This window comes from Silene latifolia, chromosome 7 (assembly GCF_048544455.1).
Source record: "Silene latifolia isolate original U9 population chromosome 7, ASM4854445v1, whole genome shotgun sequence".
Taxonomy (NCBI): Eukaryota; Viridiplantae; Streptophyta; class Magnoliopsida; order Caryophyllales; family Caryophyllaceae; genus Silene; species Silene latifolia.
Genome location: NC_133532.1, coordinates 121,524,211 through 121,551,451, shown reverse-complemented (window position 1 = coordinate 121,551,451; position 27,241 = coordinate 121,524,211). Strand labels below are relative to the sequence as shown.

The following is a 27,241-nucleotide window of genomic DNA, read 5'->3' as shown; positions in this document are numbered from 1 at the left end:
GCGCTAAATTTCAAATTAACTTGCCAAAAAAAATCTGCCCGTTAAAAATAAATTACCATATTCTTCCTTACAAACAATTTCTATAATTGTTAGCTACTTAGCTTCGTATGATTCACAAATTAAAAGTTATAAACTTCACAAACAGTAACTTCAATTTCTCTCAAAAATCCAATCAAATTACATAAACAAGCTTCAACTAACAATTAATGGTGAATCCTAACAACAACAACAATCAACCAACGAGAAGAACGAGCAAGGGAAAACGAAAGATTGAGATCAAGAAAATAGAGAACAAAAAATCTAGACAAGTAACGTTTACGAAACGTCGAAACGGGCTGTTCTCCAAGTGTAAGGATCTTTACTCTCAGTTTAACGCCGAGGTTGCTGTTGTCACGTTCTCGATCGCCGGAAAACCCGTTGCCGCTGGTTACCCATCTGTTGATTCCGTCCTTCAACGCTATATTAACGTCGAATCATGGGATAAGCCTATTGATAATATGGGATTAGAAGAACTTGAAAGGTATAAAGAATCATTAGAGGGTTTAAGAGATGAGATTAATTCAAGGGTAATTAAAATTAATCTTGCTAATGATGGTGAAATAATTAGGAATAATAATAATAATGTTGATGATTTTAGGGTTCTTGAAATTATCCCTCATGTTTCTACTACTAATGGTGAGATTGGCGGTCTTAATCGCGTTAACGATGAAAGTAATAATAATCTTGAAATTATTCCTTATGAAGCTACTAATGGTGAGATTAGCGGTCTTAATCGGGGTAACAATGCGATTAATGGTGATAAATATTGTGATTATTTGGAATTAATGGATCTTTATCCCGAGTTAATGAACGATGATGGATCGTCTTGCTCGTTCTTGGACATGATTGAGTACTGCTAGGTGTGATTAAGTTAGTGTGTGTTAATTAAGGTAATAACGTTGATTTCTTGAATATTCTTGATTTTTTGGAAGCCCTAATTTTGGAAGGTGTTAGTTCTGACAGTTAATTAAGTAGGGATGTGGGCTTAATGTAGTTGAGTATGTATTTAATTTAGTACGGATTATGGATTAGATAATTGATGTAATTAGATTGAATTCTTTTGACTACTCGTCAATTTATTACTCCATAAAAATTCATTTCTTTTATTGAAATTCTTATACGATTATTATTGTTTTTGATCTCGATCTTTTACCAAGTACAGGATATATTGTAGTATTATTTTGAGATTCTAACAGCTTTGCAGAAAGTAGTCCCCTAGCATTGTTGATTTTGTTCTGTCAAGGAAGAGCGAAGTTGATTTGGGTACACAGGTGCCGTTGTTGGACATACAGGGCACACTGCCACACTGCTCTTCACCTCGCAATTCTGTGGGATCACACAGGACTGCGAGGTGAAGAGAGAAGGGATTAAATAACGGTAATGATAAATACAACCTTTAGGGCTGTATTTAAGAACTAAAATACTTCCCAAAATGGAATTAAATTAGGAATTTATGTCATAATTACGCGTAAATTGATGTCATTAATGCTTAATTTAAGTTTTTCTTTCCTTTTTAGTTACCTTAAATGCAACCCTTAAGGCTGTATGTATCATTTTCCATTAAATAAATAATCAGATAGAAGACCAATCAATGTCCAAATGCCTAACCACACACGTGGTACACATAAGGGATCAAATCTATGTGACAATTCCTCGGCTAAAAGGCAATCATATTTGCAACAATTTGTGCAATTGTTTTGATGGAACTTTTCACTAATTTTAATAATTATCTTGTACTAACCTCAATCCGTTTCATTGTACACGGACAATATCCGTCTAAAGTTGTAGACGGATAGTGGCCCTTTCATAAAATGCAAGTAAGAGGACAAATGGGGGGTATCCATTTCCAATCCACTTTATTATTCACTCTCATTTTGTTGGAGAGATACTATTCGTTTACAGCTTTAGACGGAAGTTTTCAAATCAAACCACATCATAAAAGTCGTTAAGTATTCTCTTTTGGTTTTTAATATTTATAAAATCTACATTTAAACTCGAAACTTTTTATTTAAGCAACCTTGATCGTTTACAAACTATATACTCACTCACTTCGGCCATGTCTTTACGTTCCCTTATTTAGATATCTTAGTCGTTTTCATTTTAAATAGCTCAAAGTACATGTAAATATTTAATACTCCATCTAACTGAGTATATTGAAAAGATCTATTGATAAACTTAAATGACGACTAATGTCTAAAGGAATTGAAAGTGCTACTCATATTAACAAAACGAACTTTTTTATCTGGAAATCCATGATTAGAACTTTACAGTGATGCATACTTGTTTGGGAGTAATCCTGAGATAAGTGGCATGTTGAAAAGTTTTCCAAGATACGCAAAAGTGAAGCCAAAAATGCGCTGAAAGAATTCGTGTTGATCTTTAGACCAAGTACACAGCCTAACTAATAGGAATATTTATAATAGTTGAGCCTCAACCATAACCTTAAGGTTTTGGTTGAGTTGGTTCATCTATCAGAGCCAGTGTGACTGAAGGTCACAGGTTCAAATAGTGGCAACCTCAAAACTCCTCAAAAACTCGAATTGGAAACCCAGCACACGGTCCGGAGGAGCCGATGCACAACTAACCACTCTTCAAGCCCAAAGGACATTTGAGTTAAACCAGAGCATTACCGTACACAAGTAAAAATGCGACAAAATATACGGCCCTCTAACAAAATAACCATCCATTATATAGTCATGTTGTGGACTAGATTTAATAACATGGGCAATTGGGCATGTGTCATGGCCCATGGGTCAATGCCAACCTATAATACCACTAACTTGTCCACAACCTTAATCTTGAACCTCAAACAAATGCCTTTTACAAAGCCAACAAAGGGTACAACATGCCTAAACTTAGCTACCCACATCCTAACAATAATTGTGTTTAGCCATCCATCCATACACGTCTTCATCTTATAATAAAATAGAGGATTGATACCGACCTCCTCTTACAAACTACTACAATCCGTCTCATCGTAGCTAATAGACAACTATTAGTTCGTCCACTTATATGTCAATTATTCATTAGCAAAGATGTTTTAGTTTAGTGATTAAAACGGAGATATTATTCGTAATAGATTCCAAGTTCGAATCCCTATTCTCCTCTATTGTACAACAACAACAACAACAACATCAGAGCCTTAATCCCAAAATGATTTGGGGTCGGCTGACATGAATCATTCTTTCGAACCGTCCATGGGTGAACGCACGCCTCAAAATGCGAATAAGAAAGAGAGGATGAAAAACAAAAAGGAAGAACGAAAATGTAATGGAAAGTCAAAGTAAACTTAGGGGTTTTGAAATCGAATTCCTGATTTCTTTTATAAAAACTTAAAATTTAAATCGAGAGAAAAGATTAGAACGATTTTTAAAAACCGAAATAGAATTAAGGATCCGGAATGAACCAAGTAAAATCTATAAGAAAGTGGTTGGTAAAAAAGTGCAATAAAGGAGAGAAGAATAAATAATTTAATTTCTTGAAATTAAATAAAAAAAAAACACTAAATGGTTAGAGAAAAGATTGGAAAAAGAAGTCACATGGTAGAATGATATCCGACAAAATTGACCCAGCCCCAACACCCGAACTTCACACACATGATTAACCTGAATGGGCTGAACCGAGTATAACCTGGCCAGAATGTTTATTGGACACTTATTACTATCAATAAATAACTTAATAATATTTGACTCAAAATAATGCGAATCCGAAATAATCCGACCCAAACTACCGTCTGGTTGACCCGTTTACCAAATCGGGTAGGCCTCATATAAATAATATAACACCATCAAATAATTTCCCCATCACATTTACATACCAACCAATACCATTACATATATATCCATACACACCCTTCCAATTTGCCTCTCTGTTTCTAAATCTTAAGAATCTCAATCATATCATTTCCCTTCAAAAAAATATTCATTGGATACCTTGATCACGAATTAAAAAAAGTGTCCAATTTTGTTTTTTTTCATGATACAAATTAACATTATTAATGTCAACATTATTATATGAAGCCTCAACATCATCAACACCACAAAAAACACAATATGAAATGAAAGTACTACAAGTTTCAAAATCAAAGAGTGAAAGGCTCTTAGAAAAGTACTTTGATACATTTGAGTACGATTTCGACTACGAGAAAAGTGGGATTTGGTCTCCCCCGGTGAGACGTACCGCGTTTATTGGCTCACCCGGGAGAGTATTTACTGAAGACGAGTTAATGGGTAGACTAAGGAATGCATTGGAATCAAGAAATGGTAAATGTACAAGAAAAGTCACAGGTTGTGTTGATGTTTGGGGGTGCATTTCTTCACTTTTTTCTTCTTTTCAGAAAAAAGTTAAAAAACGAAAAGAAATTACGTATGGTATGTGACTCGTAACAGTGGCGGATCAAGGATTTTTGGGTTCGATTATAGATAATTGAATTTATACATAGGTATGTCATATTATATTTAAGTTTTCCTCTGTAATTATTAAACTAGAGGCGATATTAAATAAATGATAATAAAACCCGATATTTTATCTTCAACTAGATAATGATGTTGAGTATGAATACTACCCGATGACAATTTATCAACAGGGGCGCAGCCAGGAATGAATTTTTTTTTTTACAGTAATGAATTTTTATAAAGAAAATAGTTCGTACAGAAAGTAATGTAACTTAACCAGTTGTAAGGCTTACAGACCGGTAAAAGTGAGAAGAACTTTTGGGTAACAATATTTTGCAAAGCCTCTTAGCCTCATGTTCAAAAACTTTTGAGTAGCATAAATTGATAATTTTAGTTACTCGTATATTTCTGGGATTGGGGTAGCGAGTGCTGCCCCTTGCTACTATGCAGTTCCCTTGCTTATCGATTTACGTATAGTAAACTTTGATTTACCCATAGTTAACTTTTGAGTAGCAGAAATGGATAATTTTAATCTCTCGTATCTTTTCAGATATTGGGGTAGCGAGTGCTGCCCCTTGCTATTATGTAGCTCCCGGGCTTATCGATTTACGTATAGTAAACTTTGAATTACGTATAGTTAACTTTGGTAGTGTATATTTTTACAATTCTAGTGTGAATGCTTGACATTTGGGTGAGAATATTACTTGGTATAGTATGAGTAATGAGTAGATACAGAAATAGGTGCAAGAATAGTTGAATTTCGAGAAGCAAATATTGACTTAAATTACCTGAAAACACCAAGACGTAATAAATTTTCAATTTACTTGCGTGATAGATGTGACATTGTGATAGTGATGATGTTTTAGTAATAACTGAGTGTCATCTTCCTCTTTCCTCTTTTTCGTAAATTTTAATATAATCGATTTAAATATTGTTAAAATAGGAAAATGGTTGTGCTTTGTGACTTGTGAGTAGGGATGTCAATTTCACCCCCATCCATCAAAACCCGATCCACCCGATCCTAAAAGATGGATGAAAACCCGACTTAAATGGATGATGGATGGATGACGGATGAAATGGATGATGGATGGATGACGGATGAAATGGATGATGGATGACGGATGGGTTGGATGAAGAAATTCCACCCGCTATCCACCCGACATCCATCCATCACCCGATTTTATTACTTTTTATTTAAATTTTTTTACATATAACACATTATTAAGATATAAAATATTTAAATTTTCATATTTATCTACTCTCAATATAGATATTTTGTGAACTTACCAACTAGAAAGTTAAACTAAGTAATTATCTAACTTCATTTTTGTAGAGAAAAAAAATCATTATTTTTTCTAAACTTGAAATATAAATATACACAACACCCGTTTATCACCCGATCCACCCGTTTCATCCACGGATGATGGATGGATGGATGACGGATGATATGTTTCATGGATGACGGACGGGTTGGATGAGATTTTAAAAGAACGGATGGATGACGGATAAGGCTTCACCCGACCCGAACCCGATCCATTGACATCCCTACTTGTGAGATGTCAGAAGTAGTTTTTTATCACAAATAAGAATAGCGGCTTCCTTTTAGCAAACCCAAATTTAATATTTGAACTATCTAACCGTCGGAATTTCAAGCAATGAAGAATGAAGTAGAGGTAAAAATAATATACAGACGATCACAGTTTGTGATGACTCACAAATCTATTTCATTTTAAACATTATTTAAAACGATTGTGAGAAGTCACAAACTTATAACGGTCAGAAGTAATAATTGGTGATACTAAAATTAGACAAAATGCGCAAAAAGAAGAGTCCATTTTTGAAATAATGGTCAAAAATAAAATATTTGTCGTTTTGGGTCGGTTTTGAAAATATTTGTCAAAATGGTGTCCACGTAGGCTCGGGATTTCTAGATCTGAAACACGCCACTACTAATGGCGTGTTTTGTGAAGGAAACACGCCATTAGCAGTGGCGTGTCTTTACAACAAATTTTTTCCTCAACTGACTGAACTTAAAAAAAAAAAAAAAAATTACATAAGACACGCCATAGGGGGTGGCGTGTTTCACTGTTTCCCCTCCGAAACCTGCCATTCCCAATGACGTGTTTGTTTTAGTCCATTTTTTAATGAAGTTTCTTTCCCTACTCATTATAAACATGCCATTGGTAGTGGCGTGTTTTAGGTCCAGAAATCTCGAGCCTACGTGGACACCATTTTGACAAATATTTTCAAAACCGGCCCAAAACGACAAATATTTTATTTTTGACCATTATTTCAAAAATGAATTCCAAAAAGAATATTGTTTTGATATCTCGGGATCCGGACCAGACCCTACACATTGCATCAACCAATGTTAAAATGGTTAGATGATCCACGAGTATAGTCTAGTTTAGCTAAATAATTAAGAGAGGAAGATAGGTGTGTGTGCATTTGTATGAATGAGGAGTTAAGGAGGGAGGATGCATTAATCAAATCAAATTACTTGAATGTTGTTGTTAATAAGGTTGGTGGTATAGACTTTTATAAATGACCTAAAACTATAGGCCTTTTAACATTTGCCTTTTGAGTTTGTTACTCTTGTGAAGTTGGCATAACAACATAGAGTCTTCCTAAAATTGGTGATGAAAAGGACATATTAGTAGGAGGGTGAAGCATCATTAATCATATTAATCACATAAGGTCTTCTCTTCAATGATGTAAAGCGACAATTTAACTCATCACCCCCGTCTGAAACGAGTGTCAAATCTAAAAATCGTTGAAAAATTAATTAGGCCATGTTCTTTTGCACTTAATTTCAGCTTCATTCAGTTCAGCTCTTGTGTCTTGTGTAAGACACTTGTGGTTGAATGCATGCAATCAGTAAATAAGGTACATTGCATTGAATAAAACTGTAATAGAGTATATAAACATATAACGGTCTTATTTGCGTTTTTGTAGCTGAATAACATGGAGTACGAGTATATTTTCTAAAATCAGTTAGAATATAGTATTTAGTATTTACTATATATACCGTCATGTGAAGTAGAAACCCGAATTCCCGATCACTTTAGTCTCGAAGATTTTTCATGTCCTAAAATTTGCTGGAAAAGTAAAGACTCCTACATGAAATAAGGTGAAGTGAAGGAGTGATCTTACATCAGAATAGTTTGGGCTTAACTTTTTGCTTGTATTATTAGCAACTGAAACAAAAGTAATGTTCCTGCATGATACTCTGTAACTCCGTATAAGGTAAAGTGAAAGAGTGACATTAAAAACAGGTAGAGACGATTTTTTTTTTCGACTGCATGGTTAGCGGCCGAGAAAGTATGACTAAGAGTAGTCTATATCATGTTCGTGTACGCGAAGATTGCCATGTTAGCAATAGCATCAAAATAAGTGATTTCAAGTTTCTGGAGTAAAGGCAGCAATAATGATCAACTTTGTAGGAGCAACATAAATAGCAATGAGTAGCATATACTCATATATAGTATCACAAAATAAACACACCGGGTAATCTACCAGTCCCGCACCTACGTGCATATTAATACTCCCTCCGTTCATAGTCCAGGAAGGCGTACTAGCAATTAACAAACATGGCAAAGAGACAAGCAAGCGTGTTCATAGTGGAACTCGAACCCAATGGCTACCGTAAAATACTCGCTGTGTTCCAATGATTTGTTTTTTTTTTTTTTATTAAAATACTCCTCCCAAAGAATAAGTAAAAAAGTAAACATATGACGGGAATGAAGGGACTAAATTTTTTAGAAGGGCAAAATAGTCATAAAGTAGCACAGCTAACATCAAATTTCAAACTTTTCATTGAAAGAAGAAAACAGTAGTAACTTGAGAGTAACAGGATTCATTAACAGTAATTATTGCTTAAGACCGTCTTACAATGTGTGACGATCTCATTCCATAATTTGTGGGTTATTAAACATTCTAGTTTATAAATGAACAAGCCGAAATAACACGAACAAGCTCGGTAGTTTAGTCGATACAATCAAGTAACTACACAAGAAGTGAAGGCCTCACGTAAAAACATGCTGAAACAGGTCTATCCATTGCAAATATATACGCTTCAGCGTAAAAGAACTTCTAAAGAGACGAATTGTTGAAAGTATTGCGCATACAAGATTTTCTTTTATCGGAAGAGAGGAGTGAAGAGTGTAAGAAGAAAAATAAGGAAAAAAAATTGTTCCGAAAAAAACAAGTTACTAGCTCAGAGTACAGATCTAACTTACCGTTGTTCTATAACTGTGTTGACAGAAGAAAGATAAAAAAAAACACTAGAAATACAGAATCATGTGGAGGAGGAGTCTACAACAGGAATCCTAACATTTGATCCCCTAATTTAAAGCCCAAGGAATCCTAGCTCACTGGCTCTTTCCTTCTCGAATGTCTCGAAATATTGGTAGATGATAGTAACGGCAAGTAGAATTCCAGTACCTGAGCCGATAGCGCCCATGAAGTCAGCCAAAACTGTCAATGCACCAATGCACATTCCTCCGAAGGCAGCTGCAGTGGGTATGTAACGGTTGAGTTCCTTCTGTAAGTTTGAATCACGGTGTCCTGGCATCACCATTCCTTGCTCCTGCCGAATTAGAACCATTATATTCAGTACATGATCCACAGCTTACGACTCAATCCATGTCTTCGAAAATAGGGCACAAGTACAAATAAAGCGTAAAAAAGATCTAAAAAATTGTCGATTAAGTAGTACAGTACCTTGAGCTGCTTAGCTACGTCCTTGGCTGATGATCCAGAGACCTCAATCCATGTCTTCGAAAATAGGGCACAAGCTGAGAGCATGAAAACTATGTAGAAAAGGGCGTGGAAGGGATGTGCAGCCATATCCGCCAAACTGCATTTTTAACAATTAGGTTGTGAGCATTTTCAGTCTAACCTTGTAAATGCCGAATAAGCTAACAGAGGAAAAATAGAAACCTGGCAGGTGCAGTGACATAGTAAGCAAGACCACCAACTGGGATTGATTGACCGCCGTATTCAGACTCCTTCCATTTTCCCAACAAACTGACGAAGAAATTTGTGCTGTATTTCCTGTATAGCAGCTGCAGAATGACCAGAAATATTATAACTTTAAGGTCCAGATATAAACATAAACAGTTGCATATATACGAGTAACAACTTCGTGAGATGAGTACCTGGGAGATGAAGTACAGGTTGGATACAAGGGCAGATTGGAGAATGATAGGCATGTTGGAAGTGTAAAACAACTTGATGGGGTATGAACCCTGTTGACCACGTGCGTTCTTTGATCTAACTGGCAGAACAACACGGAATCCTTGGAAGTAGATGACAATCAGGAAGATCAATACTGTGGCAAGTAAATTGGTGACATTTGGAAGATTCTGTCTATAAAATGCCTCCCGCAAAGCTCGCACTTTGTCATTCCTGGTAATTAGCAGGTGGAACAAGGCAATGACAGCGCCTTCAAATTCAGCTCCTCGGCCAGCGTTGATAGTGGTTGGGCTGAATGCTTTCCATATGATGTTTTCACTGCAAACCAAGACAATATAAAGCGAAAATTGTAAGGCGTCATGTAATAAAAACAACCAACAGTAAAGTAAACCTATGCTATGACCGATATTAATAATAAACAAAAGAGCTAGCAGCTTACCAAATGTTGGTGGCAATGAAGAGTGAAATTCCGGAACCAAGACCGTATCCCTTTTGAAGAAGTTCATCAAGGCATATCACAATAATACCGGCAAAGCAAAGTTGAAGAATGATAAGAATTGCGTTGCCAACACCAAGTTGACCAACACTGCCATACATCCCAGAAAGAACATATGCTACAGCCTCACCAACAGCAATAAGAATTCCCAACAACTTTTGTGCACCATTCCTGAAGCAATTTGAAGAAAATAGTGTCATTACCAATTAACTCAAAGACCAAAAGCGTAACAAAGTAATCTACAGAACCCCTCAAGCTTTTACTGCAAGAAAAATAAAATTGCACGGAGGTAATGTTGTCGATGTTTTCTCTACAAAACTGATGAACGTAGCATCCTTCCACGTGAAAATTTCAAACTTATAATCAGCCAAGTTAAGAAAAAATCCAATATAAGAAAGACGTGGCAAAGTGAACCAACACTTACAAAAGGGCACGGTCCTCTCTGACATTGTTGTCAACTTCAATAATTTTTGACCCAGCCAAGAGCTGCATCACAAGCCCAGAAGTGACAATTGGGGTGATACCAAGCTCCATAACGGTTCCACGGTTAGAAGCAAGGATGACACGCATCCAGTAGAAGGGATCAGCACCCGTAGTGGAGTGAATTCCATAAAGTGGAAGCTGACTGCATACCAAAAACACGAACAAAGAGATGACGGTGTAAATGACCTTTTCTCTAAAGGGCACTTTCCTGTCTGCACTCTGAACCTCGGGAAGAAACGAAAGAAACGGCCTGACCAAGTGCAACACTCTAAAACCTCCTCCCATTTTACCCTCGTCAACAATGCCTACAAATTCCTACAACCTGTAATAAAAAAGTCAACAACACACGTCACAAATCACAATCGCCTTCTTCTCGTTATCCCACATATCAAATAATCAAACCATGCACATCCAACTGCACTTATCCATTACTCCCTTCATCCCATTAGAATTGTAAAGAAATAAAACACACATTTTAAGTCTTATGTTCAATTTCTAAATATACTTTCCAACATGGGTGGGATGAAATCTGGTTTCCATTTGAAAAATCGGAAATTACAATTGATTTCAACAATTACATATTTTGGACAATACAAAATGACTCTTGAACAAAAGAGTAACATCAATTTTGATCATAAATCTTACAAACCATTCAAAACCCAAATAAATCATACTCTTTCGATTATTTGAAATTACCCGCCCCATTTATTCAAAATCCTCCTCACAAATTCTAAAAATGGGGCAATTCCAAAGAATCGGAGGGAACAACGATTTATCACAAATCGAAAACCTTTAACATCACCTTAATCAAACATCAGGCAGCAATGTAACATCAAATTTACCCCAAAACATGATTCAATCCATCAATACTAGATACAATTATACAAACAACAAACAATTACACAAATTAGATCATGCAAACCTAATCAAACAAACCCAGAAAGCTAATCTACCTAATCCATTAAAAAGATCAAAACTTTTGCATGTATTCACAATTCAGAGCAATACCCAGTTACCAAATCGATCTAATAATCCGACCCAACATCTTAATTGGTCAAAAATCAATTTCAAAAATTCGGATTAATTTCAAAACAGATCTAAACATTGTGAAAAATGCTGAGCAAAACATCAAACACATAATAAAAAATATATAATCCTATTAATGAAATAAATAAAAATTAAGAATTAGAGAGAAAAACTCACAGATCTGAAAGAAAAAACGACGGGGACGAGGAGAGAGAAGGATGAGGGAGAGATGCGTAGAGGTCGATGAGTGCAATTTTTCTTTTTTATAATAAATTAATTAATTAATTAGAGTAGTTTTCTTACTCAACTTCGTAGTAAGATCTAGGTGGCATTGTACTATTGGTAGAATAGCATATATGATTGACATGGTAAAGGATTTTTTTTTTTCTCGAGCGAGTATTTAGCTTTTTTTTCTGGTTAATTTCAATTTATTTCACTTTAACTCAGTTTTATTTAGTTTTAATTTTTTATTTTTTTTATTAGGTAAGAAAACTAGATTGATCCTCTAGGATAGGACCAACCTATCTCATCCTTTCGAATATAGTTAGTTTAGTACAGTTTAGATTTATTCAGTTCAATATAGTTCATCTCTTCACAAATTATCTCTTATTTCAGCTTCATTTAGTTCAGTTCAATTCAGCTTCTTCCAACCGAAAAGAACATGGGCTAATATCATGTCAAATTCGCTAATGTTAAAATTGCTTGCGGAAAATCGATTATATGCACAAGTTCAACCAGGGGTGTGTTTCCCCCCCACCCCTCGCCCATTCCCCCCACCCCACGGTATGACATCTCCTTCTCCTTGGCAAGGTTTGTTTCGTGTGTTAATATAAGCTGGGTATAGCCCATCTTTCTGTTTTGTGTTTTATGCATGGTGGTGATTTTTATTCGATATGGTGTTTTCCCTTCCCTCGCCACTTCCCCCACCTATTGGATTAATTTGGATACATTTTCGGTGTTTTCATGTTAACTGATTATTTTTTGCTTATTTTAGCATTGTTGCATGTGTGGATTTCCGTTGTCCTTGGGTTCTTCTGGGATTGTTGGCAGATTTTGATTTGTGCAGGTTCTTTGCTTGGTCATTGATTGATCAGGTCATAGTCAGGTTGTCGTCCTTAGTTAGGTTGTTATGAGAGTCGTCTTCTTAGGTCTTGTGGGTAGATCGTGTTTATTGGATTTTGAATGGGCTTACGAGCTTGACTGGTCTTAATTGGTTGAGAAGTGATTTGGTAGGTTCGTGTTGGACTTGGCGATGGTGTTAGTTGGTATGAATGCGGTGGTTTCCATCTCAATCTAATGTTGGTTAATTCTTGTTTATTGTCTTTTATGCTTTTCCAAATAATCGAGTCTATGTATTGTCTTATGGTTTGATGATTCTGTTCGTTTCTCCTTGCGCTCCTTTGAATTGTTCGTCTATTGTGGGGTGGTTTCGATCACTACGATGTAGGAGCTTTTTCTCCATTAAAGGCAGATCTTTTGGGTCTCCTTTCCAACCATTTCTTTCCACATTTTTATGGCGTAAGTGCATCTTGTTTGTGTCGTTCGTGAGCTCAATTGCCTAGTTATTCCTTGGGAGCAGTCCGAATCACATGTCTCATAAACCTGTCCCACTTCCTATCCCACCCACTAAAAAATGACACATGAAAAAAAAAAGGATTCTTACTCAGTGTGGATCAATTACCAATTTACCATCTCTAGGTTCTTTCTAGACGGATTCTTATCCAGTGTAGATCTCGAAAAATGCGAGTAATGACTCGTCTATGGCCTCTCCCAATTGGTCTATGAAATTCGCAATTACATGTTGGTGGATTTGGCGTTGGATGAATAATGTTGTGTTTGGAAGAGCTGATGATAACCCGATTGATCCCATTCATTTTTTACATAACCAATTCGAGATGTCGAAGAAAGTTTTCGACCCGTTTTCATTATTTATTCCTAGGCCAGGAGCATCGAGGGAAGAACGTTATATTAGATAGAATATTAGCTCTTCTGGATGGGTGGGTATTTCTTGAAAGTTAGGTGGTTATTTGTAAAGTAGAACATAATAGGTGGTAAATTGTAAAAAATGGAACATAATAGGTGGTAAATTGTAATTTTGGCTAACGTAAATTATCCACTATCACTTGTTATATTTTATTTAACCGACATGTTAGGTTATAGGGTGGAATGTTATTAATATAAATCAACTATGAGATATTTATTATAAATAAGTACTTGTAAGAGTCATATTCTTGATAATGTCTTGTATTGTTTAGTTGTGAGAGTCTTGATCCTATCGGATACTAGAGGTGAGCTATAAGCCCTCTAGTTGCGATATGATCGTCGGGATTAATGTTCTCATCCGTACTTATGGTGAGATGCAAGCCATAAGTATGAATGTGACATTAGTGATTCCATGATATATGACATCCTATTGTGTTTATATTTGTGTTATCAGTCTTACTCTTATTGTGACTCAAGTGTGACGTTTTACATTGTGTGACGACTTGACATTCCTTATTTACCCTTTCGGACCTTTGGTTACGGATATGTGTGCCATGTTTCCGGATTGGGTTATCCTTCCGCCTCTTCGGACCTTTGGTTACGGACTGTGTGCCATGTTTCCGATTTGGGGTTACTCAACCTTTGGTTACGGTCTATGTGCCATGTTTCGAGTCTTGGATGCGGATAGGTCACCGCATGTCGAATCGGGTGACGTCCATCCCGAGAGTCTGGATCCAGGTTTAGACTATGACCGTATTATGATCGTCGTCCTACCAGCAGGAGGTTGGAGTCTAGGATGTAGTCTTGCGTGTGGTATCTCGGACATGCTTTAAACACTACAAGAAAACCTGAAACAGGCGACCGAAATTTGGCGACTGAAAGAAGTAGTCGCCAAATTGGCGACTGATTTTCAAATTGGCGACTGAAATTAGTCGCCAATATGGCGACTGACTTTTTCAAAAAAGGAATCAAACGTGGCGACCGACATTTTGGAATTGGCGACTGAATTATGGGTAGTCGCCAATTTGGAGACTGGATTTCAGTCGCCAAATTGACAATCAGTCGCTAAAATTTTTAGTACAAACCAGGCTGTCATTTTTAAAATGGAATCTACGTGGCGACTGACTTTTTGAATTTGGCGACTGAAATTAGGGTAGTCGCCAAATATAAAGTTCAGTCGCCAATTTTTTTATTACTTTCAGCCTCTCTCCTACTTTACTCTTTGCGAAAAAAAAAAAGGGACGAGCGAGCGATTTGGCGAACGACGACACCAACCAACAACACCACACAACCACCCTTCCACCGCCATTTCCACCGCCATTTCCACCGCCACATCCACCCTCTTTAATTAGGTTAGTTGTTTTTGTTTAATTTCAGTTTATTTAGTTTAATTTGTTAGATTAATTTATAGTTAGTTTGATTAATTTGTTGTTAGTTGGTTAGATTTATTTGTAGTTAGTATGTTTGATTAATTTGTAGTTAGATTTAGTTTAATTTGTAGTTAGATTTAGTTTAATTTGTGTTTGAATTAAAAGGGAATGATTAAGGGAATTAGCTAAGTGGAACCGTCTTTTGGATTAAGAGAAATTAGCGATTAGCTAAGTAGAACCTTCTTTAGGACTTGATTTTGATAAATTTAGTTTGATAATTCATGTTATTGATGAATTGAGGTAGAATAACCTTGTTATTTTTGTTTTTCTTTTCTCTTTTCGGGTTGTCACTTGCTTGCTAGGCACCACCGCTGCAGAGTCGTTGTTGCTTCTTGTTTTCTTTTCATTTTTGCTTTTACTTGATTAGGTAACCTCCTCTTACCAGTTACCTTTTAAATTTACTAATTTTAGTTCAAATTATGTTACGGACTTTAGGATAGAAGCCTTTATTATGTGGTTGAATTGGGCTTTAATTAATTTAGTACTTGATTGTGTTGTTGTTTGATTTGATGTTGACTTAGTACCCGTTCAAGAATTACTTATTAGGAGTAATTCTTGAATAGTCCCCATTTTGGGACTGTCTTTGTACGTTTCAAGTCATTTAGGTAGTAAACACGTACTTGTGATTTATTAATGAGGAATGAGTTTGGTGGCGATCCTTTTAATGTTCTCCGAATACATGTATATGTGTATTTGGAGAATCAAGGGAATTGCCGCCGAATTTTTTCTCATTAATAAATTACAAGTGTGTTTGCTAGTGACTTGAAACGTACATTGACGGGTTTAGGTTGGAGTGATAAGGACCCCATTCGAAGATGGATTACTTATTGACAATATTTATATATTGTTTTCATATGTTTATTGTATAATGTGGAGTATAATGTTTAAATTTTGTATTTAATATTATTGTTATTTTTTAAAAATGTTTAAATTACTTTGGGGTCTTCTTTAGATTAAAATGAAGAGATTGGAACGTTCATGGATGTATGAAGGAAGATTAGACCATTCCAATAAGAAAAGACGTCCTACCGCTAGATTTATAAACACTACTACAGATACAGCCTATAACAACGGGTAAAAACCGTTGTAAAATCAAAAAGCGGACGTTGTTAAAGCGGCCGTTGTAGAAGGTATTTACAACGGTTTGCTTATTTAGTGAAACCGTTGTCTAAAGTATTCACCACGGTTAAAAGCCGTTGTTGTTGGGTGTTCTCCGTTGTGGAAAGTGTTTCAAAATTTTGGAGGGAATGATATAACAACGGTTGTCATATGTATAACCGTTGTTGTAAATTTCCCTCCAAAATTGTGAAGTCTTTTGACAACGGGTTTATGCTACATACCCGTTGTTGAAATTGTTAGTAACAACGGTTCTTAGTTTAATACCTGTTGTTGTAATTTTACCTCCAAAATTTTGAAGACTTTTAACAACGGTTCTTCGATTAAAACCTGTTGTTGAATATTATGCGCGGGTATTTGTGAATGTCATTCACAACGGTGTTATTTTTATTAACCGTTGTGAAAGGTATTGACAACGGTTTTTTTAGTACCCGTTTTTATTACTTAACTCCTATTGTTTTGAAAAAATAAATTTGTTTCATGTCATTCAAAAACCCGCATATATACCAAAGACCAAAGATAAATCACAACCGGGTTCATCGAACTCAATAGATTCAATTCAACCACAACAAAGAATTTGTGATCATATATATATATATACTTACAAGGAGATGAATTTACATGAACTAATCATTACCTAACTTGAACAAAAAATTTACTAATAAGTTGATCTAAACTCTGAGTATCATGCATTTCTATTTTCTAAGACGTAGTTGCCCCACATGTCTCTTACCTCGTCTATATCTATATTTGAGTATCGCTCAACTGCTCGACGGGTTGATTGCATACATGCGGAAAAACAAAGAGAAGACATTATGGTATATATAGCAGCAAGCAAGACAACATAGCAACATCATGGTATATATAGCAAAGAAGCATGACAACATTAGCTCTAATTTAAAAAAAAGTAATAAACACATTATTAAATTACTAACCTTTGGAGGAATAAAGATATATCTTCGCCTAATAATCTCCAACATGAACCGACAAGCGTAGTATCCACATTGTATGCTATCTGGCTGGCGAGGGACCTATTATTACATAAAAACAAACAGACGAGAGAAGGCTCACATCAGAATCTTGAACTTTAGGTATTGTATTAGTATTAAACACAGATTTTGCACTTAATGTTATTGTATTTGAGCACGTACCCTTGTTATCGTAATAAAATCGGGCCAACATCGAATCTTTCGTGGGTTGATCCTCGTTTGCTCTTTTCTTCTCAAAGGCCCTTTTTTTTTAAAATAAAAAGGATGCGTAAACTCATTTTTTAGGGGCAAAAATGAGCTTTTTTCTATAAATAAAAATTGAAACTTAATGTTATTATAAATAAATCAATATTATAAACTTACTTATTAATCAAGCGCTTAAAAGTCTCGCTTGGTTGATTATGTAAAGAGTCCAACAGTAAAACTTTATTCTTTGTTTCGGCATGATGGTCGCTAGCACCCAATGAGCCCTACATCAAGAGACATCATCATTATTAACAAGTACATATATTAGTTATGAAAATGCAATTGTAGGGGAAACGTAATATTAATTTGTTTATTACCCTCTTTCATTATAAGCGCCAAAAATCAGCTTCTTGGTTGTCGCCAATTGCTGAGCAATATAATCTACCCGTTGATCGAACGAGAAATCCGGAATAAATAAAGATAAAACATAGGGGCACAGGAATCCGTATTGATCAGATGGAAGATTCTTCTCGGGGATCACTCTCAATTTCAATATCCTACATTATTACGGTATTAATTCCGGTATTTAAAACACTATCTAGTAGTCAGAATATTAGACTATGAAATTATTTATTAAGAAACTTACTTCATCCAAACAAATACGTGTTGGACATCAATCTGGTCTAGGCCAGCCCATACGGCTAGCACATCCCATGTAAGATGTGCTTGGCGCTCAACCCCTAGAATATCCTCCTCGAGCGGAATAGCTATCAATTGCTCGTTGGCTATGCGATGGGCAGCCTCCTCATGAAGTTTCTTCATCGTCACCGTTCTTACTTTTTGCATGTAATCCTTCCCTTTATATTGTGTGGAGTTTAAACTCCTAACTACTTTCAGGTCCGGGAAAGAATGAGTCGACGCTTTTTTGCTACTACCACCAGCCTACACATGTAGTAGATAATTAAAATAATAAAAAATCCAAAGGTAACATATCCTAGCAGTTGGAGTAATAAAAATAAAAGCGTACTTAATTAAATACCTCGTCAACCTCGCTTCTCTCAATGATGAGGTAGTAGTAGCGAGTAAGACTCGGTGGGGACTTAGGCTTATCGGTCTTTTTTGTCCTCTACACAAAATTACCATGCTTTTTATAAATACAGACAAAATATAAATAAAGGGAGCGAGGTTAATTTTTAAAAAAATGGAGAAGTTAATTAAATACCTCATCAAGTTCTTGTGAAGTCGAGGTCGTTGGCATGTCTGTGGACTTAGGCTTATCCGCCAAAGCCGCCTTTTTTGTTCCCTACAAAAAAAAATAACATATAAATTTAACATATAAAAACATTCAACAATTAAAAATGTAACATATATATAAAGGTATTTCTTCTAACCCCAATCGTCACTTTCTCGAGGCGAGGCGGCGGAGATATCTTCGCCAAGTAGATGTGAGTATCGTGCCATTGGATGAAACTTCCAAGCGTATCTCCCGAGAATGGTAATGTAAATCACTGAATCTGGGACAGCGGTTGAAAGTTTTCATGGCCTGGATTGACTCTAGTTATCTCTACTATTCTATGATTCGGCAAAAGTTTTTCGCCATGAATAACTACGATTTCGCTGCAGATTTGTTTTCTACGAGACCCGGCCAACACGCACATGTGGCTTTCCGATTCTATTATGGTCAAGCAAGAATAACGGCCTCTTGTTTACGGCCCTTTGAAGAATATATACATACATTATTATATCTTTGCAAAAACGCTTCAAAGATTCAAAAGATTTTGCAAAAACGCTTCTGTCTCGGCCGATTTTTGCACAAACTTCAAGCATTCATATAAATTTAACTAATTAAACACTTCATGCATACCTTACGGAAACAGGGAACCGACTTGAAGGGGATGTATCTTGTTCTCCATCACCGTCTTCTCAAGTTGTATCTCCTTTTCGGACCCATTATTTACCTAGTAAAATTAACCAATTCAATGGCACCATGTCAGAAGTTATAGCATTAGAGCGGTGAACACACCCCCGATCTTACCCAAAAAAAAAAAAACAAAAGAAAAATAAGGAAGTATTAGGTACCTGATCGGCTTCAGTTGTTACAACTTCAGAAGCATTATTAGGTACCTGATCTTTCTGAATCTCGTTGACCGATACTTCCTTCTCATGTATTGCCAAGGTAGTAGCGGCCTCTTGACCAATCTGTTGTACCTTATTATTACCCCCTTGAGAAATGACATCCTCCATCATCTTCACTTCTTCTTCGGAAAGCTTACCTCCAAAGATTCGGCTTTAGTAGTACGGATGCCATTAATCAAGTCGCTTGCCAAGAATGTAATATGTCGGCAATTTTTATCCCAACAATAACATGTGAATTGAAGTTAAATGAAAATAATAGAATAAATGTTACCATGTCGACCTTCTTTTCCTTAGTCTTCCTTTTCTTCTTTATCGGGCAGTTTTCCCATAATATTTCGTTACTCCAACCTGTAACGGACGCCCCTCAAACGACCTGGATGTTCGGGTCGGCCGATCGCTCTAGCAAGAACGTCATTACGACCACTGGGAGTGAATTTCCCTTCTTCTACCTCTTTCACTACGTTATCCTATAATATATTAAATAAACTTCAAATTATATTTGTGACTAAAATAATAAAGTTAGTAATGAACTCGTCTTAATAAAATAATGCTTACTATGTTGGCCAAAACTTCCTCATCATATTTGTCACGCGACGACCAGGATCCTTTAGGCGTGTGCCCTTCTTTATAAGTTACATGCCGATCCACCTCTTTCACTCCCTTTGCCACCTACACATTAACATGGTAACATTTATACACGTAAATGTGTATCAATGCAAGTCCAAGTGTGATTAAAAAATAAAGTCTCACAGGGGAATAATGCATGCTACTTACGAGGTCCTCTTCTATCTTTCTGTAACCGCCTCGAGAACCATAGAATTTCCCCTTCTTGCATGAAATGTTAGCACGATTTCTTTTGCTAACGGCCTTCAAATAATTATATAAAAGCGCAAGTAGATGAGATAATAAAAAGATTATATAAAGGACTCATTAATTAAAAAAATGATAGGTAAATCGTTAAAAGGCGAGGATATTTAACCTGAAACTTCTCAGTAGTTCTCATCTTTTTGAAAAGATCCCATTCTTCCTGCTTGATGGTGGGACACTTGTTTTCCGGTGGGCTCTTACACATCTCCCCCGTTGCCTTGTCCACATACAACCAATCCCTAGCAACGCCACACTTCCATTTCGTGGACATCCGCCGCCTTATGCATTAAATACTCATCATGGCTTTCATCGGGTATAATAAAGCCTTCCTTTATACGAGCCAAGTATAACTCCGCCAATTTTGGATTCAAAGTTCTAACATCATCTAAATGGATAGGCACAAACTGTCTTGTGCAAGCACCAATCCAATTGGAGAAAAGACCCGCATTTGGACCAAGAGGGAAACCCTTCTCACTCCATGTTAATTCGAACACTGTTTAGCGGCTATAGTCGCAAGGACTTTCTTGCACTTCGTAGCACCCTCTCACCAGGCTTATTATCACCAGGCTCATTATTCTTTTGACTTCTTTTACGTTTTTCACCCATGATAATCCTAAAACCCAAATATGAATGATATAGTAAATGAACAACTTAACAACGTACATGCAGAGTATTATCTAAAACCCTAAACCCTAATAGGAATGAAAATTTAAAACAACAGATTGAGCTTCTAAAATCCTAAACCCTGATAAGAGGAGTAAAGTAGATGATCCGGGATGATAAAGATAACAAAGAAGACGAAAAACAAACAGATGCATGAAAAAGAAACAAGATGATCGTCTTAAAACCCTAATGACGAAACACAAAATTAAAGTGAACATACTTGATGATGATGATAAAGAGAACGAGCAGGATGATAAAGGAAGGCAACGGAACGGGCTTAAATCGGCGGGCGACGAGAATGTAAAAAGCGAGGAAGAGAGAAGAATTAACACAGGATACCAACGGTTGGAGTAATAATGTTGTGTGTGTTTGTGTATGGCATCTTTGGATGGGTTTCTATATTAGTTTTTTATTAAGACAAACTATTGACAACGGGTGCTCAAAACAAAACCGTTGTTGTATGTTAATAACAACGGGTCAATAAACGTCAACCGTTGTCAAAAGTTACCCGTTGTAATATATGTTCACCAAATTTGCGCCAAAATGAAATATGTCAAAAAAAATAATTGACAACGGGTAGAGGTACTACACCCGTTGTTGAAAGTATTAACAACGGGTAATTTAAATATAACCGTTGTTATTGTTGAACCTCTTTTTTTTTAAAAAATTATCAGTAATTCCATTACGGTCCAAACTGTAACAATACATACGCAACATTATTCAACAATTTCAACACCAAGCATCCACATCTAATAATAAGATCAAGAAAATAAGACAACACCAAAGATGCATGCATCTTTGTGTCCGATGAACTATCTCGGGATCGGGGACGTTTCTTGGATGTCATAGTTTCTTCGTTAACCCAAATACCTTCACCATGGTCATCACGCATATAGATGCTTTCAGTGTCCTCATGATCAGTGTCAACATCGTCGAAATAAGATACAGTGGTAGACTGATCCATTCCCTCAAAAACGACATCCTGATCATCATCACCATTATCGGATGGACTACTCCTTCTTTTCCTTATAGACAGTACAACAGACCACTTCTTATCCATAGGATCGGTGACATAGAACACTTGTTTAGCTTGGGATACCATTATGAAAGGATCATCCTTATTATTGCCAACCTTACCCAGATTGACCAACGTAAATCCCATCTTATCCTTTCGGACACAATGGATGTTGTTATCAACCCAGTTACATCGAAACAAAGGCATTGTGAAATCAATGTAATCTAGTACCAATATTTCTTGAATAACACCATAATAAAGGCATTTTCCCCAAATAGGCTTTTTATCTTTTGAAGTAGCAAAGTGCATTGCCTCAAATTCAGAACTCACACCACTATTTTGCATTGTACTCACCTCATCTTGCTCGCGGGTGTAAAAAGTATATCCATTAATGGCAAAACTGTGGTAAAAGGTGACCCTGACATTTGGACCTAAACCAAGACGTAGTAACCTAGGAGAGATGTCATCACCGGTTTGATCAAGACATTGTAAGACAATATTCCTAAACCACTGGAAACGTCTTCGTATGCTCGTTCGCAATCCACTTCTCGGTCTTGTTTTGGTGATCGTATTTGAGCTCATCTTTGTGTTGTTGAATATAAGGTTGCACCTCATCTTCGTTGTTTAGCACATACATGTGTGCTAAATGCAATATTTCACGTGTCACAATTTTTTCAACCCGGCCCCTAATACCTTTTCCGGTCATCCAGTCTTTATGACGATTCTTAGGAACGCCAATCAACTCCTCAGGGGAGAGATGAGCGTAACAATATGAAAGAGCTTCGTCTAAAATAGCGCGTTCAGCAATACAACCTTCCGGACGATACCGATTATATGTATAATCCTTGTAGACTTTCATCAATCTTTCGAAAGGATACTGGTATCTCAAGTACACGGGCCCAAGGTACAAAATCTCCCTAACCAAGTGAATGGTCAGATGAATCATGATAGTGAAGAAAGAGGGTGGAAAATACATTTCCAACTGACAAAGAGAGGTTACAACGAGGTCCTGCAATGAATCCGCGTCATCGGGATCGATGACTTTCTCGCATATGGACTGGAAGAAGAGACAGAATCTAGTTATAGCATATCTTACCTTTTCAGGTAAAATGGAACGAATAGCCACAGGTAGTAATTGTTGCATCAAAGTGTGACAATCATGTGACTTTAACCCGGTGAGTTTTAGGTCTTGCATCGACACTAGGCTTTTGATGTTCGACGAATAACCATGTGGCACTTTAATTCCATTCAAGCATGCACATAACTCTTTTCTCTCATTCCGTGAAAGGGTAAAAGCTGCTGGCGGTAAAAATGTACGATTACCTCTCTTCTGTGGTGCCAACTCTAGCCTAATACCCATCATTTTCATATCTTCCCTAGCTGCGGCGTTATCCTTTGTTTTACCAGGAACATTCAGAAGGGTATTGATAATATTATCACGGCCATTTTTCTCAATGTGCATGAAATCGAGGCAATGCACGACCTCCAGTCGGCCAATATGGAAGTTTATCAAAAAATATGGATCTTTTCTTATACCCACGAGTAGACAATTTAGAGCCGCTCTTCTTCCCATAATCTATCTCAATATGCTTTACTTTCGATAAACTTCATGCCTACTCAAAATTCTAGGAGGTTGACGAAGATCTTGTCTTCCATTGAATGCTTTCTGCATCTTGCGATAACAATGGTCATGAGACAAGAACCTCCTATTTCCCATATACACATACTTACGAGAAGACTTCAAGTATTCGGACTCGATATCCTCCCCACACAATGGACAAGCCTCTTTCCCATGGTTGTGTGCCTGGAGAAAGGTCGCCATAAGCCGGATAGTCGGTTATTGTACACAATAACATCGCTCTCAAATTGAAAGTTTCGTTCTTATATGCATCAAATACTTCTATCCCACTATCCCACAACAATCGCAAATCATCTAGAAGAGGTTCCAAATATACATCTATATCATTTCCGGGTTGTTTAGAGCCTAGGAAATTAACAACGACAACATCAAATACTTTCTTTTCATGCACACATATGGAGGTAAGTTATAAATAGCCAACACTACCGGCCAAGTACTATGTTGGCTACTCATGTTTCCGTGTGGGTTCATTCCATCATGGACAGCGCTAGACGTAAGTTTCTAGGTTCATTGCCGAACTCGGGATACTTATCGTCGAACGATTTCCATTGCTTACCATCTCTTAGGGTGTCTTAGCTTTCCATCATTTATTCTTCCTGTTTCATGCCAAGTTAACATTTTTGCATCATTGGGATTCGCATAAATCCTTATGACTCTTGGTATCAATGGAAAATACCACAACACCTTAGCCGGGATCCCTTCCTTATCCTTATAACGCCACTCCAAACATTTAGGGCAATTGGTTAAGTTTTGATATAATTTCCGATACAATATGCAATCATTTGGACATGCATGTATTTTCTCATATTTCATACCCACTCCTCTTATTAGTTTTTTCGCCTCATATGTCTTAACAGGTAGAACATTACCATCAGGAAGCAACTCCTTTATCAAGGCTAAAAAACTAGTGAAACACGTGTCACTCACCCCATTTGCCCCTTGATATTATACAACTTCACCACAGCCGACATTTTTGTGAACTTACAACCAGGATAAAGAGGTGCTTCAGACTCACACAACTTCTCATACATGTTGTTAAGGTCATCCCAATTACTAGTGTCATCACCTACATCTTCAAAAGCAATGGACTCATCATCATTCTCTTCATTATTTATAGACCCAACATTCAACTTCTCTACTTCCAACTCTTCCAACTCAAAAAACTCGGCAAACTTAGGATCATCAGTTAGCCTTTCGTGTACCTCAACATCATCTTCTTCAGAGTTATTCTCTTCCTCTAATGATTCCCCATGAAAAATCCAAAGTGTATAGGATCGACTAAATCTCCACTTTTCTAGGTGTATTTTAACGTCCGGAAAGATGTATGCTATTTTGGAAAGATGATGCTTTGCTTGACAAATGTAAAGATTGTGGGGCGGATAGATATGAGACAAGTGAAGGAGATACAGTTTTGGTGTTGAAAAAAGGCAACGGTAGTAAGAGGGCCAAAAAGAGTAAGAAACCAATAGCATGTAACCAATTGTTTTACTTTCCTCTCGGACCAAGACTTCAAAGAATCTATGCCACCAAAAACATTGCCGAACAAATGAGATGGCACAAAGAAAACCCACGTGCTCCGGGGAAGATGAGTCATCCTAGTGATGGGGAAGAATGGAAACGATTTGATCGGATGTATCCGATTTTGCCAAGGAACCCCGCAATGTACGACTTGGTTTGTGTACGGATGGATTTGATCCTTTCGGTAATTTTGGGAGGAAGTATTCTTGTTGGCCCGTTATGGTCACACCATACAATTTACCACCTTGGTTATGTATGAAAAGACCATTTATCTTCTTGTCACTTATTGTTCCCGGACCAAAAAGCCCGAAACGTAATTTGAATGTTTATTTACAACCATTGGTGGAGGAGTTGAAATATTTGTGGGAAGTTGGAGTGGAAACTTATGATGTGTCTAAAAAACAAAATTTTCAACTTAAAGCTTCCCTTTTGTGGACAATAAATGATTTTCCCGCCTATGGTATGCTATCTGGGTGGTCTACACAAGGACAAAAAGCATGTCCTTGTTGCATGGAGGAAAGTAAAGCATTTCGGCTTCCCATAGCAAGAAAATAAGCTGGTTTGATTGTCATAGATGCTTCTTACGAGAGGGAAATCCACATAGGAAGAACAAGAAAGCTTTCACAAAAGGTAAAGAGGTGCTTGATGCCCCTCCGAAACGAGTGCCTGGGGATGAGATATGGAAGACGGTATGTGATTTACCATCCCCTATTGATGGTACCGAGGAAGAATTTAAAGAATTGAAAAAGCAGAAAAACGGTTGGTTTAAAAGAAGCATTCTTTGGGACCTTCCTTATTGGAAGACAATGTTGATAAGACATAATTTGGATGTAATGCACATAGAAAAGAATTTCTTTGAGCAACTAATTGACATGATCATGGATGTAGAAGGTGAAAAATGTGATAGCATTGCTTCTAGAAAAGATTTGCAGAAATTTTGTCATCGTCCCAAATTACACATTCGCGGCGTTATGGTCTAAGCCAACATCCATTTTCACTCTCGACAAAGCTAAGAAAAAGGTATTGTGTGAGTGGTTACAAAATTTGAAGTTTTTCGATGGGTATGCATCGATTTTAGTCGATGTGTTGATCTTAAGAAGTCAAGTTGCAAGGCTTGAAAAGTCATGATTGTCATGTATTCATGGAGCGATTATTACCCGTTGCTTTGAAACACCTCGTGCCGACAAACGTTTGGAATGCAGTTGTTGAGATTAGTCAATTCTTCCGAGATTTATGTGCCTATTCAATATGTGTTGATGACATGATTCGTCTAGAAGAGCAAATACCACAGATATTGTGTAAGCTTGAAATGATCTTTCCTCCTGCATTTTTTAACTCCATGTAGCATCTACCGGTTCATTTGCCATATGAAGCCAAAGTTGGGGGACCCGTCCAATATAGGTGGATGTATCCATTTGAAAGGTAATTAAGATAATCTAGCTACTTTTAAATTAAAATTAATAATAATAACTAATCTATTTATTATATGTTAACTTTATTATTAATAAAACTCATCATTAACTTTTATAGGTTTCTTAATCATTTGAAAAAAAAAATTGGTAATAAAGCTAGGGTGGAAGGTTCTATATGCAATGCTTATTTAACGGAAGAGATTACAAACTTTTGTTCTCTTTACTTTGAAAAACATATAGAAAGCAAAGCAAAAAACTTGAATGTTGAGAAACCGGATGAAGTAGACGGAAGTTTACCCGAATTTTTTCAAACTCAAGATGATGAAGGGTGTTCATCAAAGAGGCAAACAAGATATTTGGATGATAAGGAGTATAATCGTGCCCACCTTTACATGCTATCTAATTGTGACCTCTTGGAGCCATACGAAACTCTGATTTGTTAATGATTTCATTGAGAGGAATCCTAATATAAGTAAGGATGATGTTTGGGACAAACATGAGGACCAATTTCCATCATGGTTTCAGAAACATGTAATTGAGTTGAATATTCAAGATGATTTGATAAGAAGTTTGGCTTTTGGTCCTTAAAAAATGGTAAGAACGTGGAATCGATACTCGGTTAATGGGTTTAATTTTCAAACATTAAACCACGG

At 36.6% G+C, this 27,241-nt stretch overlaps 1 protein-coding gene across 1 annotated transcript; it reads right to left on the bottom strand.

The window, feature by feature from the left end:
* Window positions 1-8,588: 8,588 nt before the first annotated feature.
* LOC141592845 (uncharacterized) lies at window positions 8,589-11,943 on the bottom strand. Its single transcript, XM_074413708.1, has 7 exons — window positions 11,812-11,943; window positions 10,550-10,930; window positions 10,069-10,296; window positions 9,593-9,947; window positions 9,375-9,499; window positions 9,156-9,291; window positions 8,589-9,021 (listed from the first exon to the last, which is right to left on the bottom strand). The coding sequence occupies exons 2-7, from the start codon at window positions 10,891-10,893 to the stop codon at window positions 8,782-8,784; spliced, it is 1,428 nt and encodes a 475-aa protein (XP_074269809.1). The 5' UTR covers window positions 10,894-10,930; window positions 11,812-11,943; the 3' UTR covers window positions 8,589-8,781.
* Between the last annotated feature and the right edge of the window lie 15,298 nt (window positions 11,944-27,241).